This window comes from Dendrobates tinctorius, unplaced genomic scaffold, assembly GCF_039654945.1.
Source record: "Dendrobates tinctorius isolate UK_male_01 unplaced genomic scaffold, ASM3965494v1 ptg000060l, whole genome shotgun sequence".
In the NCBI taxonomy this organism is placed as follows: domain Eukaryota; kingdom Metazoa; phylum Chordata; class Amphibia; order Anura; family Dendrobatidae; genus Dendrobates; species Dendrobates tinctorius.
The window spans coordinates 4,842,905-4,859,038 of NW_027361728.1; the positions used below are offsets into that span (position 1 = coordinate 4,842,905).

The 16,134-nt window shown below is 46.6% G+C and overlaps 1 protein-coding gene across 3 annotated transcripts in view; it reads right to left on the bottom strand.

The window, feature by feature from the left end:
• Positions 1-16,134, bottom strand: part of LOC141092477 (probable cation-transporting ATPase 13A5) — a 510,776-nt gene that overhangs the window by 369,994 nt on the left and 124,648 nt on the right. For all 3 annotated transcript variants that reach the window (XM_073578644.1, XM_073578645.1, XM_073578642.1), the window contains one exon: positions 8,211-8,342. In XM_073578644.1, the coding sequence (XP_073434745.1) occupies positions 8,211-8,342 (132 nt within the window). The remainder of the gene's footprint in view (positions 1-8,210; positions 8,343-16,134) is intronic.

Consider the following 16,134-nt stretch of genomic DNA (forward strand, 5'->3'; position numbering starts at 1 on the left):
TCAGCATGAGGAGAGAAAGGGTACTGTTCCTACTGCTGGGGTCACAGAACATTTGCCTTTTTGCAGCTTTGCTCACATGGCACAGTTCATGTGTAAGTGTCTGTGGCAAGACCCTCGCATGATACACATTTTATCCAACAACTAATACTGGTTGGCCACCTTTCTGGATCCACGGTACCAGGAGAAATTTCATTCCCTACTTTTGGAGTCACCAAAGAGTTTTACAATGGAAACGTTCAATAGCAACGTTATAGATCAGTTGCTGAAATCATCACCCTCAGATAATGCTGGTGACAGAGGTAGTGGCTGTTTTCAACACCTAGGGATAATGGGGAGAGACACGAGTACCAGGTCCAACAGAGGTGGGGGGAAAATGTGCACAAATTGGGCAATTTTCAATAAACCAGCACAAAGTAAGGGTTATATGTTCCTGTAACAATGCCAAAGAGGGAGAACATGGTCAAGGGGTACTTAAGTGACCATACTTGCATCCTTTCTGACTCTTCAGTTACCTTTAATTATTGAGTGTCCAAGCTGAATACTTGGCCCGACCTCTCCTTATACGCCTTGGAGGTGCTGGCCTGCCAGGCTGCAAGTGTCATGTCAGAGCGTGTTTTCAGTTCCGCTGGGTCAATCATCACTGATAGGCGCACACGCCTCTCCACGGAAAATGCAGACCGACTTACTGTGATTAAATTCAACAAGGACTGGATATCTCCACAGTTTGTAATCCCTCCAGATGACAGCAAGCCAACCTAAATTCACCAAAAATGCTGATTCATGCTACTGCTGTTAACATCAACCCCTTCCCATAAAAACCCATTTCCTTCCTTTGTCAACCATGACTCATCCCATAGAGTTAATTCTTACAAACCCTATGCACATTTTGCAGTGGACAAACCAGTGCAGTATTGCTACTCCAGCCTAACTACTATGTGATTGTGATTGGAGGCCCTTGGGATAGTGGCTTCCTGCGTCAACGATTACTCAGCCCATAGGGCTAATTTTTACAAACCCTATGCACATTGTGCAGTGCACAAACCAAGAGTGTATTCTTACTTCTTCCTACTCCATCGACTAAATATCCTGTATTTGTTGTCATCTTTTCACCAGCACTTGCTGACTACTGTCAAATTTTTTACTGCAGGGTATTTTTGCACATTTGTCATTCTGTGTTTTCTTTTTGTGTTTCAGTCAGTGGGTGGTGTGAACACTGTCCGACCGACTTGTTCACATTTGTGCATGTCACATGTGTTTTTAGTCCTTTTTTTCCTTGCTTATGCATGGTTTGAGAGACCCCACCCCTCTCTTCTGTGACATGCACATAAAGAGCTGTCTTACACCACGTGACCACACTAGGAAGCGCCTGTCTGAATCCTGTTCATTTAGACACTGTTCATGTGTTCAGGTTTTAAATACATTAGATAGTGACTGCTCGGGGCGTGGCCTGGACCTCATGTAGGGAGGACGTGGAGTGAGAGAGCTCCTGCCCGGATCCGACAATAAATCCTGATTACCGGCACTGCTGACGAGTCCCACTGACCTGGAGGGCTGCAATATCTCCCTGGGCGTTTAGACAGCGGAGGGTCCTTGTGCCATGTCGAACCGCAGCAGTAAAAAAGATAAGGAGACGCCGGGGCGCGCCTCTGCTACATCCAGGATGGCGCCAGCAAACAACAAGTCGGCCGGTAGTGGAGCGATGGGAGCTGCTGGCAGGCTGGAACGATATGCAAGGGTGCCTCCTGCTGCTGCTCGATCGCCCAGTGCACAGACTGAGGCAGACGCTGGATGCAGCGTGGAGCTGGAGGATCATCTCTCCAGGGAGGGAACAGTGAGTAAACTGGGCCCCCCTTCAGCCCGACACATGCAGACACAGGGGCCTGTGCTGGAGGAGGAAGGAGTGGGGGATGGGGAGCAGCCGGAGTCTGTGACTGCTGAGCCCACACTGGGAGAAATCCTCGCAGCAATTAACTCCTGCAATACCACACTGGCCACTCTAAGTAATCAAATGGAGATTGTCATCAAGGACATGGCCTGTATTAAACAAGAGCTGCGGGGGTGACTGCCAGGGTGGGGGAACTGGAGGAGCGTGTTGGTGCGACGGAGGATAAATTGCCACCAATAACACGGGAGCTGGGAAAAGCCACGCAAAATATTACAATACTGCTGAACAAGGTGGATGATTTAGAGAACCGCTCCCGTAGAAGTAATCTGCGACTGGTGGGGGTTCCGGAGAGGACGGAGGGGACTGACTCACTTGGCTTTTTTGAAAAATGGCTAATGGACACCTTTGGTAAAGATGTTTTGTCCCCATTCTTTACTATTGAGAGAGCACACAGGGTCCCTACGCGTGCCCCCCCGCCGGGAGCACCCCCGCGTCCCATCTTGCTCAAGCTCCTACACTTTAAAGATAGAGATGCTATCCTGCGCAGATCCAGAGACATTAAGGAACTTGCTATTAATGGGAGGAAAGTCTCCATTTTCCCTGATTTTTCCCTGGAGGTGCAGCGTAAAAGGGCGCAATTTATTGAGATTAAAAAACGCCTACGTGACTTACAGGTGACATATTCCATGATGTACCCTGCTAGACTGCGGATTGATGTGAATGGAGAAACGCACTTTTTTGATACGGCGGGAATGGCGCTGTCCTGGCTGGATATTAATGAGAGGTCCATGAGGAGGAAGAATACTTGAAGTTCTCCCTTTTTTCGCCACCAGGTGTTGTTACTCCTTTTTGTCTAGGACGCTATGCTGGTATAATTACTACTGTTTATTCCATTTCGGATTCAGGGCGGGAGCTGACCGGATTGCTGTGGACACTCGTTACAGTGACAAGCTGTGGACCCTTCTCCCTGCGTTGACTCTGGGCGAGTTTTCTAGCCCTGATTCTCTCTATTTGAGAGAAATGTGCAAGTTACACTTGTGTTTGGGGGTAGGGGCGCTGTGCACTGGTGTGCAGTGCTCCCTCTCCCTCCTTTGTTTTTTTCGTTTGTTGTTGTATTCCCTAATTGTTCTGTGGGATGTGATGTGCGTCAGCCGTGTCACCCAATTCATTGTACTGAGGGATGGTGGAGATTGCCTCTCTCCCTCGGGAGTGGAGTATGTTCCGATTTCTCATTTTTTAGTCTGCTCTTATGGCGATATCACTTAATATTGTAGCGTGGAATGTTAGGGGGCTCGGGGATGCAAATAAGAGATGTGCTATATTTACTAATATGCAGAAATTTCTCCCGGCTATCCTGTGTATGTCTGAGACCCACATGGTGAAAGATAATATTCATTGGCTAAGAAAGGGATGGGTTTCACATGAATATCATTCCACGTACTCGACCCATGCGCGGGGTGTCAGTGTGCTGGTGCACAGGTCCATCCCCTTCTCATGTACTAAATCAGTGGTTGACCCTGGGGGCAGATTTGTATGTTTGCTTTGCACGTTATACGGTATACAATTTATTTTGGTTGCCATATACATCCCCCCGCCCTATTCAGTCGAACCAGTAAAAAGAATCTTGTCTATTTTGGGTTCCTTTCCCCCTGCGCCGACTCTTCTAATAGGAGATTTTAATACATATTTGCATCCCTGTTTGGATAAGTTGCATTCGGGAAACATATCAGAAGATGCAGCCTCAACCTCATTTGCTAGAACGTTAGTGGAGCTGGGTATGGTAGATCTTTGGCGTGTCCAAAACCCCACAGCCAGACAGTTTTCCTGCTACTCTAGCTCCCACCACGCTATGTCACGGATAGACCTGGCCATTGGGAATACACTCATGACCCCATATGTACGAGGGGTGGCCTACCTGCCTAGAAGTGTATCTGATCACTCGCCGCTACATGTCACACTTTCATGGGGACACCCCCTCACCCTATCTAGACCTATCTGGAAGCTTAATCCCTTCTGGATCCAGCTTATAGGGTTATCTTTGCATGATGCCATTCTAGAATATTTTCAACTTAATGAGTACTCTGCATCATCACACATAGTCTGGGATTCCATGAAAGCCTATGTCAGGGGCTTATATATTAGAGAAATATGCACACGGAAAAGCCAAAATAGACGCTACACCCAGAGTCTGATCCAGGAGGTGTCTGTTGCGGAGGCTGCGGTGATACTCAACCCGACAGAGGAAACTAAAAACGCTTTGGAGAAGGCACAGGGGTTGCTCAGGGAAAACCTCATGTCGGCGGCAGCAAATAAACGTTATTTCCTCAAACAAAAATATTTTATAGAGGGGGAGGGAGTAGGACATTTATTGGCCACGGTCATTAGAGCACAGGACGGATCTTCATATATCAATAGGCTAAAAACGGACTCGGGTGGTCCTGTGACAGACAGTGCGGACATAGTGAGTGAGATAAGGAGGTATTATATGCGACTATACACATCAGATTGCAGTCTCACGTAGACTGAGATTGAGCAGTACCTGGATGCTCTCTCTCTCCCTGCATTGGCTGATAGCGATAGGGATTCATTGGATCGGGACATCCTGTTGGAGGAGTTGGAGGAGGCGCTTGGTCAGATGCAAAATGAAAAGGCTCCAGGAATGGATGGCCTGCCTGGCGAGTTTTACAAAACCTATGCACCCTTACTGCTACCTAAGCTACTTAAGGTATTTGAAGAGGCTGAAAGGCAGAGGGTCCTCCCGCCATCTATGAGGGAAGCTTTGATAGTTTTAATATTAAAGCCCGGAAAGGATCCAGAGGTTCCAGATTCATATCGCCGGATTTCCCTATTATCAACAGATGTTAAATTATTGGCAAAGGTACTCGCCAATAGGATGTCCCGAGTTATCTCATCTGTTATACAGAAGGATCAGACGGGATTTATCCCAGGCAGAGCCACATCTATGAACCTTAGGAAACTATACTTGGGGATTCAACATAGTTCTGGGGAGTTGGGGGGAAGAGCAATTTTGTCCTTAGACGCCGCTAAGGCGTTCGATAGTTTGGAGTGGGGTTTTTTGTGGGCGGTACTTCGGAAAGTGGGCTTTGGACACAGATTTATAAATTGGGTGAGGCTGTTGTATGGCTCGCCGGTGGCGAAGGTTGGGGCTAATGGCGGGGTCTCTGAGTCTTTTCCTCTTGGGAGAGGTATTAGACAGGGGTGCCCGCTCTCGCCCTTGCTATTTGCTACTGCGGTGGAGCCATTGGCAGTTGCAATTCGGAAGTCCAGAGAAATAATGGGATTCAGATGTGGAACTGTGGAGTTGAGGACATCATTGTACGCGGATGATTTACTTCTATATTTAGATAAGGTACATTCCTCGATTTTGCCGGCAATGGAGGTCATTCGAGAATTTGGGCTGAGGTCTGGTCTTCGGATTAATTGGTCCAAATCAGCTTTAATGCCGATAGACCCTCTCCCGGCGGATTTCTCAGATTTGCAGATACCGGTCCCTGTAGTTCGGAGGTTTAAGTATCTGGGTATAATTGTTAGTCCTGCCCCGAAGGATTTTCGTGCTCTGAATCTGGAGCCCCTGTTGCAGCGATTTAGAGCAAAAGTACATACTTGGTGTCGCCTGCCGTTGTCGAATATTGGTAGATCTAACTTAATCAAAATGGTAATGATGCCACAATTATTATATTTGATACATAATTCTCCGGTGTGGATCTGTAGGGACTTTTTTGCAAAAATAAATACATTATTCCGGGAATTAATTTAGAAGAAAAAACAGGCTAGGATTCGCTTGGAGATACTGCAGCGAGGGAAGGAGGAGGGAGGATTGGCGGTGCCAAACCCATTCATATACTTTATAGCCTCCCAGATGCAACATCTTAAGGGTTGGGGTAGAGACGGGGCGTGTGACAATGGTGGTGATATTGTGAGGGAAGGATCGGTATGGAAATATCCAGGGTGCTGGTTGGAGGTGGGAAGACGGCAGATAAATGGGGCACGATACCCCACGTTGGCTATGATTTTCAAGGTGTGGGATAGGGGTAAGTCTCTTTTGAAGATAAATGGGCCTACGGAATTGTGGCCATTGTGGCAAAATCCGGATTTGCAAGAGATCAAAAAGCTGGTGGGGTTCGGAAGATGGGAAGATAAAGGGATTTATCTGGTGTCACAAATTTTGCAAAATAATACTCTTAAGAGTTTTGAACAATTGAGAACAGAATTTCACCTCCCGCACGTCTTCTTTTATCAGTACTTACAGCTAAGACATGCATTGGAAAAACAGAGAAGGACAAATCCGGTGATAGTGACACATAATCAAACACTACATATGCTACTTACATCTGAGTCTTTTAGGGGACTTATCTCTGAATTATATAAAAGATTATTGCCTGCCCATCTGGAGACATATCCACTGACTGCTGCTAAGAATAAGTGGGAACGGGACGTTGGCCCCCTGACGGAGGACCAGTGGTCCGATATTCTAGAACAGGTCCCTAAAATGGCGGTTTCTGAGTGCCAGCGGCTTTCGCAAATATATCTAATTCACAGGGTATATAAAACACCCAGCTTATTATTTAAAATGGGACTTAGGCCCAATACACAATGTGTTAGGTGTGGGCAGGATGATGCCCACTTGATGCATGTTATGTGGGAGTGCGGGCACATTGGGGATTTCTGGAGGCAGACCCTGGGACTCATAGCCCAAGTATACCATATCATAATACGACCGTCACCTCGTCTATGTTTGTTGAATTTGTGGGAGGAGGGGGTTGACCCGGACTCTGCAGTGGCCCTGGGAATAGCACGCATCCTGTATCAGGCAAGAAAGATACTTGCATATCATTGGTTGGATCCTATGCCACCAACATTGTCAGAGCTTAAAAATAAACTAAATAATGTCATCAGATTGGAAAGGGGGGCTTATTTAAAAAGAAATGCATTAAGAAAGTTTTACAAAATTTGGCAGCCATGGATGGAGTCACCGGGTCTCCCCTCGGGCGCACTGGTACGGGATGCGATGTTGGACCAGTTGCTGTTGTGCTTGCGATGAGGGGATGCTTGGGGGGTGAAAATAAAGTCTAGTGCCCTTTGTGGCGAAGTAGATTTTGAGTGGCGCGGTGGGAGGGGGCTGGGGTGGATTGGACCTGATATCCGTGGGGGGCGGGGGGGCGAAATATGATGCGGAGTGGCGCGGCTGGCGGGGATGGTTTTCCCGCTGAAATGAGGCACTGATGTATAATTTTGATTTTTGTTTATTTGTGGAGCCATGTTGTTTATAGGCTCAATTTTATGCAAATATCTGTGTTTTGAGATTTCTTCTTTTTATTTATTCTTACACAGGAAGAGTTTTACCCTTTAAATAATATCTACTCTCAATGAAATTTTTACTAGCTATATAAGATGTCATATTCTTTCTGTATTGATTCCTGAATATTTAATAAAAAAGATCTGATTCAAAAAAAAAAGATAGTGACTGCTCCATTAAGGGTTACCTTGATGAGGTGGAGTAGCTTGGTATACATTTTTTTGCAAAAGAGTATCGACTAAATACCCTGTATTTGTTGTCATCTTTTTTACCAGCACTTGCTGACTACTGTCATATTTTTTACTGCAGGGTATTTTTGCACATTTGTCATTCTGTGTTTTCTTTTTGTGTTCCATCCTAACTACTATTTCTGATTGGAGGCCATTGGGATGGTGGCTTCCTGCATCAACCTGCTCATTTTTACCAACCTTATGCACATTGTGCAGTGGACAAATCTTGAATGTAGAGTGGTCCTTCCAACCTAATATTTGTCATTGGAGGCCATTGTGACAGGTTGTCCCACATTGTGACTGAGACAGGGATACTTATTCAATAGAAATCTAGGTTTGGTAGTTGCTCTTGTGTATCTGTAAAAGTGGCAAAATACTGCTACAAACTTATTCCAAGAAACCATATGTGAGTCAGAAATGCATGCAGGCATATTCTCCAGGCTCTTCCTATTCTGTTTCATCATTTTCCCATCCATTTCAGCCTTTTCCTCAGGCCCCCAGACCCCTTTGTAGGGTCCAGCAGAAAATTACTCCCATTTCCGAATGACTTGCATTGTACTTGCTATTCAGATGAATGCACAATTTTTACAAAGTACTTGTTATGAGTATAGCAGTTTCTTCCATTCTGGTGCTCTCAGAAAGATTTGGGTGGAGCATTGTGCCATATTGAAGTCAGAACGAAAGGACACGCTGCCCATGGAGGCAACTTAAATGGGTGTTACATACCATTAAAGGATGGGCTATTTGAAACATATATAAAAATTTGATTTTACGGTACCTGTTAGCATGCCTTCATTTACAACACATCCCCCAGTTATTAATAAAGCATCACATGGTAGGAAAAATCTCTTCTCCGATATAATTATCACATCTCCTGGTACCAAGTTTTTGGATTCAATCTCTTTAACGCCTGAAATGAAGAAAAAGATTAATACAAAGTCTATGGACTGCATTGAAAATGTTTATTTATAATACAGTGGGGGAAATAATTATTTGCTCCCTTGCTGATACTGTAAGTTTGCCCACTGACAAAGACATGAACAGTCTATAATTTTTAGGGTAGGTTAATTTTAACATTGAGAGATAGAATATCAAAAATAAAATCCAGAAAATCGCATTGTATAAATTATATAAATTAATTTGCAGCTTGTTATGAGAAATGAGTATTTGATTCTCTACCAACCATTAAGACTTCAGGCTCCTATGGACTAGTTAGACGTTCCTAATCAACTCGTTACCTGCATTAAAGACAGCTGTCTTACATAGTTACATTTATAAAAGACTCCTGTGCACAGACTTCATTAATCAGTCAGACTCTAACCTCTGTGACATGGGCAAAGCCAAATAGCTTTATAAGGATGTCAGGGACAAGATCATAGGCCTGCACAAAGCTGGAGTGGGCTACAAAACCATAAGAAAGATGCTGGGTGAGAAGGAGGCAAATGTTCGTGCAATACTATGAAAATGGAAGAAATTCAAAATGGCTGTCAATTAACATCGATCTGGGGCACCATGCAAAATCTCACCTCGTGGGGTATCCTTTATCATGAGGAAGGTGAGAGATCAGCCTAAAACTACATGAGGGAAACTTGTTAATGATCTCAAGGCAGCTAGGACCACAGTCACCAAGTAAACCATTGCTAACACATTACAGCGTAAAGGTTTAAAATTCAGCAGTGCCAGCAAGGTCCCCCTGCTCAAGAAGGCACATGTGTAGGCTCGTCTGAAGTTTGCCAATGAACACCTGGATGATTCAGTGAGTGAATGGTTGAAGGTGTTGTGGTCAGATGAGACAAAAATTGAAGTCTTTGGCATTAACTCAACTCGTCGTGTTAGGAGGAAGAGAAATACTGCCTATGACCTATTAAAATTAACCTATCCTTAAAATTATAAACTGTTCATGTCTTTGTCAGTGGGCAAACTTATAAAATCAGCAAATACTTGTTTCTCCCACTGTAGTTGTTATCATGCTTAATACTTTTAATATACTTGCATAGTTTATTTCTTGTCCATTTTGCTATATTTTAACATAATTTTAAAAATAGTAAAGTTTAATCTACAGTTAGGTCAAGAAATATGTGGATGGTTAACAAATCTTCATTATTTGAACTCTGCATGCCACTATATTTTATTTAAAATGAAATAACTAAACTGCAAGTAAAATGTCAACTTTCAGGTTTAGTTTAAGGGGTCTAACAAAAATATTCTGTTAAATCTTTAGGAATTGCAAACATTTTTCTGCAAGCTCCCTCATTTCAGGGGTTCAAAAGAAATTGCACAAACTAACTTTATGGTAAATAAAATGTCTGTATTTAATACTTTTCAGAGAATGCTCTGCAGGCAATGACTGTCTGAAGTCTGAAAGTCATAGATGTTACCAAATGTTGGGTTTCCTCTTTGGAAATCACCATGGAAAGGATTATGTGATAATTCACCACTGTTGTCTTCTGTGGACATCCAGGCCTTTTTGAGTTTCCAAGCTCACCAGTGCGCTCTTATTTTGCAGAATGTAACAAACTGTTGATTTGGCCACTTCTAACATTTCTGGTATGTCTCTGATGAATTTCTTCTTTTTTCCTGCCTAATGATGCTATTTTTCTCTTCCATTCAGAGCTCCTTTAACTGCTTGTTGTGGGTCCACAGCAATAACTTTCAAATGCAAATGCCGCACTTGGAATCAGCTCCAGACCTTTTACCTGCTTAATTGCTGATGGACTTATCAGAGAAAAGCCCATGTAACCCATTAAGGAGCTTTTTGAAATAATTGTTCAATTCCTTTTGTCACTTTCAAAAGATGCATCTACATATTAAAGAGTTGGAATTCCTAAACCCTTACTCCAATTAGGATGCGAATACACTCAAATTAAAGCTGAAAGTCTGATATTTAAGTCCACTGATGAAAGTAGTGTGGGAGGTTTAATTTGGATTATGGTTTCACAAGTTTAGGAGTATGTTTGCACAAAAAGTATATTCTGTGCATTTTTTTTTTGCAATGCACAGAGTGAAATCCTCAATGATTACATGCAGATTTTATCACAGGTGCATGACAGAAACTGTCATGCACAGACTGTTTCAACACTTAGGGAATAGGGATGAGCTTTCCGATATTGAAATATCGGAAATCGGTCCGATTTTTGCGATATCGGAATTCCGATTGCGATATTTTTTTCACATCGGAAATCGGAAATCCCATAATCCTTCAGCCTCTGAACGCTCCGTGGAGCCAATCAGGAGCTGAAGAATTGCTGACAACATTGTGTAACTCCCCTAAGCTTGGTAGGAGGCGTCCAAACATGCTAGCTAGGGGCTGCGCTGCGATTGGCTGGCTGGATGGTGTGATCAGGCAGTATAAAAGGCTGCGCCTGCCATTTTAGCCTCACTCTACTGTGAAAGCAGATAGGGATAGGTTGCGGTTGGAGATAGGGAGAGATCTCGGATCTAATAGCGATAGAAATTGTATTTCAGCGACTGTAGCAGCCCCTGTGTGTTACAGTAGCAGTCTTTTTCCTCACTGACCCCACTCAGTTTCATTTTTTGTGCAGTGTAGGCTCTCAGTGAGGTGCTTAGTGAGACAGTGCAGAGCACATTCACTGCAGCTGCTGCAGCTCCTCTTGCTGCAGCACTGTGTGGTGTGTGTCTCACTGCCTTTTCTTTACATCCTTTAAATCCCCTTCCCCTATTTTTTCCTAAAAGGTAAACACTATATAGGGATTGTGCTGTGAGGGACCCAAACAACCTCTGTGGCTGGTGCCACACAGCACCTGGCCCAGTCCCAGACAATCCTTTTTTTTTGGTATCACAGTCATTTACTGCGCTGTGACATCCGACCGTAACGTGTACACCAATACCACAAACACACGTTACTCTTTGTGTAGGCCACACTAGATTCAAATAAAGTGTAGCAGACACACCATCATCATACAGTGCCATTAGTGTTTCATATACCTGTTTGTAGTCCTACAGGAATAAGCACACTAATTCCTAATAATTACTTTCCTGCCGTTCTGAATCCATCAATAGAGATGAAGAAGGCAGGGAGTATGGGATGTCCCCGCGGCGGCCGCGGTAGAGGTGCATCAGCAGCTAGACATGGTGCACATCCAGAGCAAGCAGCAGGCCCAAGTCACTCAGCACCTACTTTCACCCGGCAGCAGTCATTTATGCGCAGCTTGTTAGGAGCGCAGGGCCATAGGCTGATAAGAGAGGATCAAGTAGAAAGCGTTGTTGGTTGGATGGCAGCTGAGGAATCCACCTCAATGAGCGCAGCATCCTCCCAGGACCTCTCCACCACATCGGGTCAGGCCACTGAAGAGCAGCACCCATCTGCTTCTTCACCGCCCACTAAATTGCCCAAACATTCAGAGCGCCAGGAGCCAACCTTAATCCTCTTCTCAGAATCTGTTGGCTTGGAATCTGTGTGCCAACCAGACAGCATTCCTGCAGCTGAAGAAGAGGTAGTGTGCACAGATGCGCAACCACTGTGTCCGTCTGAGGAAGAAGTGGAGGGTGGGTCAGTGCCCACAGTGACCAGACCCCAGTCAGCAGATGATGATGAAACTCAGCTGCCAGTTTCTGCTGACGAAAGTGTATTGGATGACGAGGTCCTTGACCCATCATGGCATGCTGAGGGTCAGCAAGCAAGTGGGGATAGCTCAGAGGAAGAGCTTGCAGGTGTGGCGCAGCGTGGCCGTCCACGTGGGAGAGGAAGAGGGAAAAATTGGTTGTCAGCTCCCTCAACTTCAGCACCCGTTAGGAGCAGGGCTCTTTTAAAGAACACAAGGGGTGCGCCCAAGAGTTGTGGTGCATGGGCCTATTTCGACCAAGTTGCAGTTGACATTACAGTAGTCAGATGCAAGCTTGGTCAACAAACTGTGCGGAGAAGGAAGTACGTCAGCAACCTTAATACCACCAATATGTTGACGCATGTCATGAAGAGGCACCCTGTGGAGTGGCAGCATCACACCCAAGATGATTCACCACCTGCAGCTGGTTCCCCACCTTCCACCTCTTCAGCCACAGCGGCCACCTCTTACTCCAGCTTGCAAACAGCTGCTCCCGCTTCCTCGCCAGAATGCCAGGGTGCATCTGCAGGCAGTGTTGTACGGCGGCGCACTGTCTGTACTTCGTCAGCATCAGCATCCCGATCGCTGGCATTCTCACACTCCCAATCCAGTGTGCAGCCATCTGTCACACAGGTGTGGGAGAAAAGGCGCCCGTACTCGGCAAACCACCCACGAGCACAGGGCATGAATTCTCGCATTGCCAAACTGCTTGCAGTGGAAATGCTACCATTCTGGCTGGTGAGCAAGCCAGCCTTTATCGATATGTTGGGCTTTGCAATCCCACAATACAGCGTTCCCAGCCACTTCTACTTCAGCAGGCAAGCCGTCCCCACCCTGCAACAGCATGTGGAGCGTAAAATTAAGCATGCGCTACAAAATGCAGTTAGTGGCAAGGTCCACCTGACCACCGACGTGTGGACCAGTCAGCATGGCCAGGGACAGTACATTTCCATCACCGCCCATTGGGTAAATGTAGTTGAGCCAGGAACTGAAGTATACAGTGCAAGTGTGCGGGTCCTGCCAACTCCACGGATTGCAGGCCTCTCCTCCGTACAAATTGACTCCTCCTCATACTCCTCGTCAGACTCGCCTGCACCCAGACATACCACAACAACCGATTTCAGCACTGCATCGGCCAAACATCAACAGGCCGTGTTAGAATTGGTTTATCTGGGTGATGTTAGCCACACCACAACCGAGCTGTGGAACATGCTCAAGGAGTGTGACAACGGCCGAAACCTGCTTGTGGCTCTGGGCCTAGGTGGTCTGACTCACATTCCATGCCTTGCCCATGTCCTAATCTTGGTGGTGCAGAGTTTCCTTAGGAACTATTCTGACCTTGAGGAGCTGCTGCACAAAGTCAGATACGAGTGCTCTCATTTGCTTCGTTCAAGCATGGCTGCATCGCGCCTTTCAGCCATGCAGCGCAGATTGAGCTTGCCCGAGCACCGCATCATTGTTGACCTCCCCACCAGGTGGAATTCGACTTTGCATATGCTGCGGAGGTTGTGTGAGCAGCAACCTGCAATTATGGAGTTGCAGCTGCAGCAGGCGCAAAGTAGGCGACACACATCTCAGCCCTCCCACTTTACAGCCACAGAGTAGGCATCTATGAAGGACATATGCACCATTTTGAAGTGCTTCGAGGACTCCACTCTGATGTTGAGCACGTATGCTGCCCTACTCAGCCTGACTATTCCCCTTATATGCCTTATAGAATCATCACTTAAAGGGCTAAGGGATGAGGTTTCTCTGGAGGAGGAGGAGTATGATGAGACACTTGCACCAACCAGGCAATCTTCATCGGCCCGGTTGGTGCAAAGATCTGTGGGTGCCTCACAAAGGTCCAGGCAGGACACAGCAAGCGAGGAGGATGAGGAGGACTATGAGGATGAGCCAGAGGAGGAAAGTACACAGCGCTCTACTAGTAGTCACCAGATAGAGCGTGGATGGGGTGATACAGAGCAGCCAGAGCACATTCCTCCAGCTGGTGACAGCGATGCATGGCCAGTTGGCAGCCTTCAGCACATGAGTGACTTCATGCTGCAGTGTCTGAGAAACGACCCACGCGTGGCTTGTATTCTCCACACAAATGACTACTGGGTGGCCACCCTCTTAGATCCACGTTACCGGGACAGCCTTCAAAGCCTAATTACACCGTTGAACCGGGCGCATAAAATGCAGGAGTACCAAGATGCACTGGTTAATTCACTCATGTACTTTTTTCCACCGCATAGCAGTGATGCTCGTGCACTAGCAGGCACCTCATTGCGTCCTGGGCCCAGCGGAATCCGTTCTGAAGCCGGTAGCAGAAGCAGTACATCTGCTACTGACAGGTTCAGTATACCCAACCTGTGCCAATGGTTTCTGAACCCGAAAACAGTTCGGGCACCATCAGCACAGATAGTACAATGCACTAGGAGGCAGCGATACCGTGACATGGTGGCACAATACCGCTCCACCCCTGTCAGTGTGCTTCAGGATGGATCTGACCCCTTCAAGTTTTGGGTCTCCAAGTTGGATACATGGCCCGAGCTTAGCCAGTATGCCTTGGTGGTTCTGGCTTGTCCTGGTGCCAGTGTGATTTCTGAACGTGTCTATAGTGCAGCTGGCAATGTACTAACAGACCAACGTACCAGACTATCCGCTGCAAATGTGGACCGGCTTAAATCCCTAAAAATGAACCAGGCCTGGATTTCTGGTGACTTTTGCTGCCCTGGGCCAGAGTAGACAGGTTACATGCATGGTTGGTAGCAGTATGCATGCTCTGTCATGTGCCTATGTTGCACACAGCATCATCTGTTATGCCAGTGCTCTGGCCTCTACTACTAACATCTAGCTCCTGGTTCTGTGACTGACTCTTTCACCTCATACTGTTTTCCATGGGCTCTAGTACCGCCAGCTAGTGCCCATTTCCGTGACTGCTGATTTCACAGCATGCCGTGTTTCTGGGCTCTAGTACCGCCAGCTAGTGCCCATTTCTGTGACTGCCACTTTCACAGCATGCCGTGTTTCTGGGCTCTAGTACCGCCAGCAAGTGCCCATTTCCGTGATTGCTAATTTCACAGCATGCCGTGTTTTTGGGCTCTAGTACCGCCAGCTAGTGCCCATTTCCGTGACTGCCACTTTCACAGCATGCTGTGTTTCTTGGCAACAGTAATGCCAGCTGTACCTCATTAGACCAAAGTGGAAAAAAAGGACGACAGATGCCAAACACCTATAGGCAGAAGCACAAGAGGTGGGATCCAGCCACGCCGGCTGTTTCCTGGAAGTGAAGTGCGGACACAGGTGCCTCCCCCGAGGGGTAAACCGAGTTCCAGCATCACCAGCTGGTTCTCGGGAGTGCCCAAGGGCACGGGTGCCTCCTGCTCCAAACCGTGTTTCGACAACGCTCGCCGTTACACGGTTGTGTCCGCCGCACTGTTCCACGCCCCCGCCGTATATCATTCCGGCTCAGTTTGCTGCTATCTGTGGTGTAGGCAGTGTAGGAGCCCCCTACGTGGACTCCAGGACCTGGCGCTCAAGGCTGGTCTCGACAGTGCCAGTAGGCCCTCCTCCTCTCCTGCTGCGACTGCGGAGTAAAGAAGACTGTGACCGGGTTGCGAGGGCAAATGTGGATCTTGCGCCTTCTGCCGAGAAGACATTACTCCGGTAGAAGACCCAAGACAGGAAGACAGATGCAGAAGACCCAAGACAAGAAGACAGATGGAGATGTTCCCGGACTCCTGTCTTTTTGCTCTTGAACTTGCATCTTTGTGGGGTTTTTTTGGGCTTCTCGGCAGTGCTTTTGGCTTATGTCACTACTACATTGTGGTATCAGTGCTACAGTAATGTCAGCTGTTGTCCAGTACAGCCACTGGCACTTTTACCTTCTGCTGCTTATCTGGGTTCCAGTAACGTCAGTTGGTTCTCAGTAGAGTCAATGGCTTAGGTCCCTCCTTTGTGGTATCCGAGCTCCAGTAACGTCTGCTGGTCCTTGGTAGTGCATTCTGGTACAGGTTACCTCCTGCTTAGTTATCGGCCTCCGGTAATGTCAGCTGGTGCCCGTTAGTTCCATTGGCTCTTATGCTGATTTCTGCTGCCTATACGTGTTCCAGACTCACCAGCTGGTTCTCTCAAGTTCCTGTGCCTACTGTTACT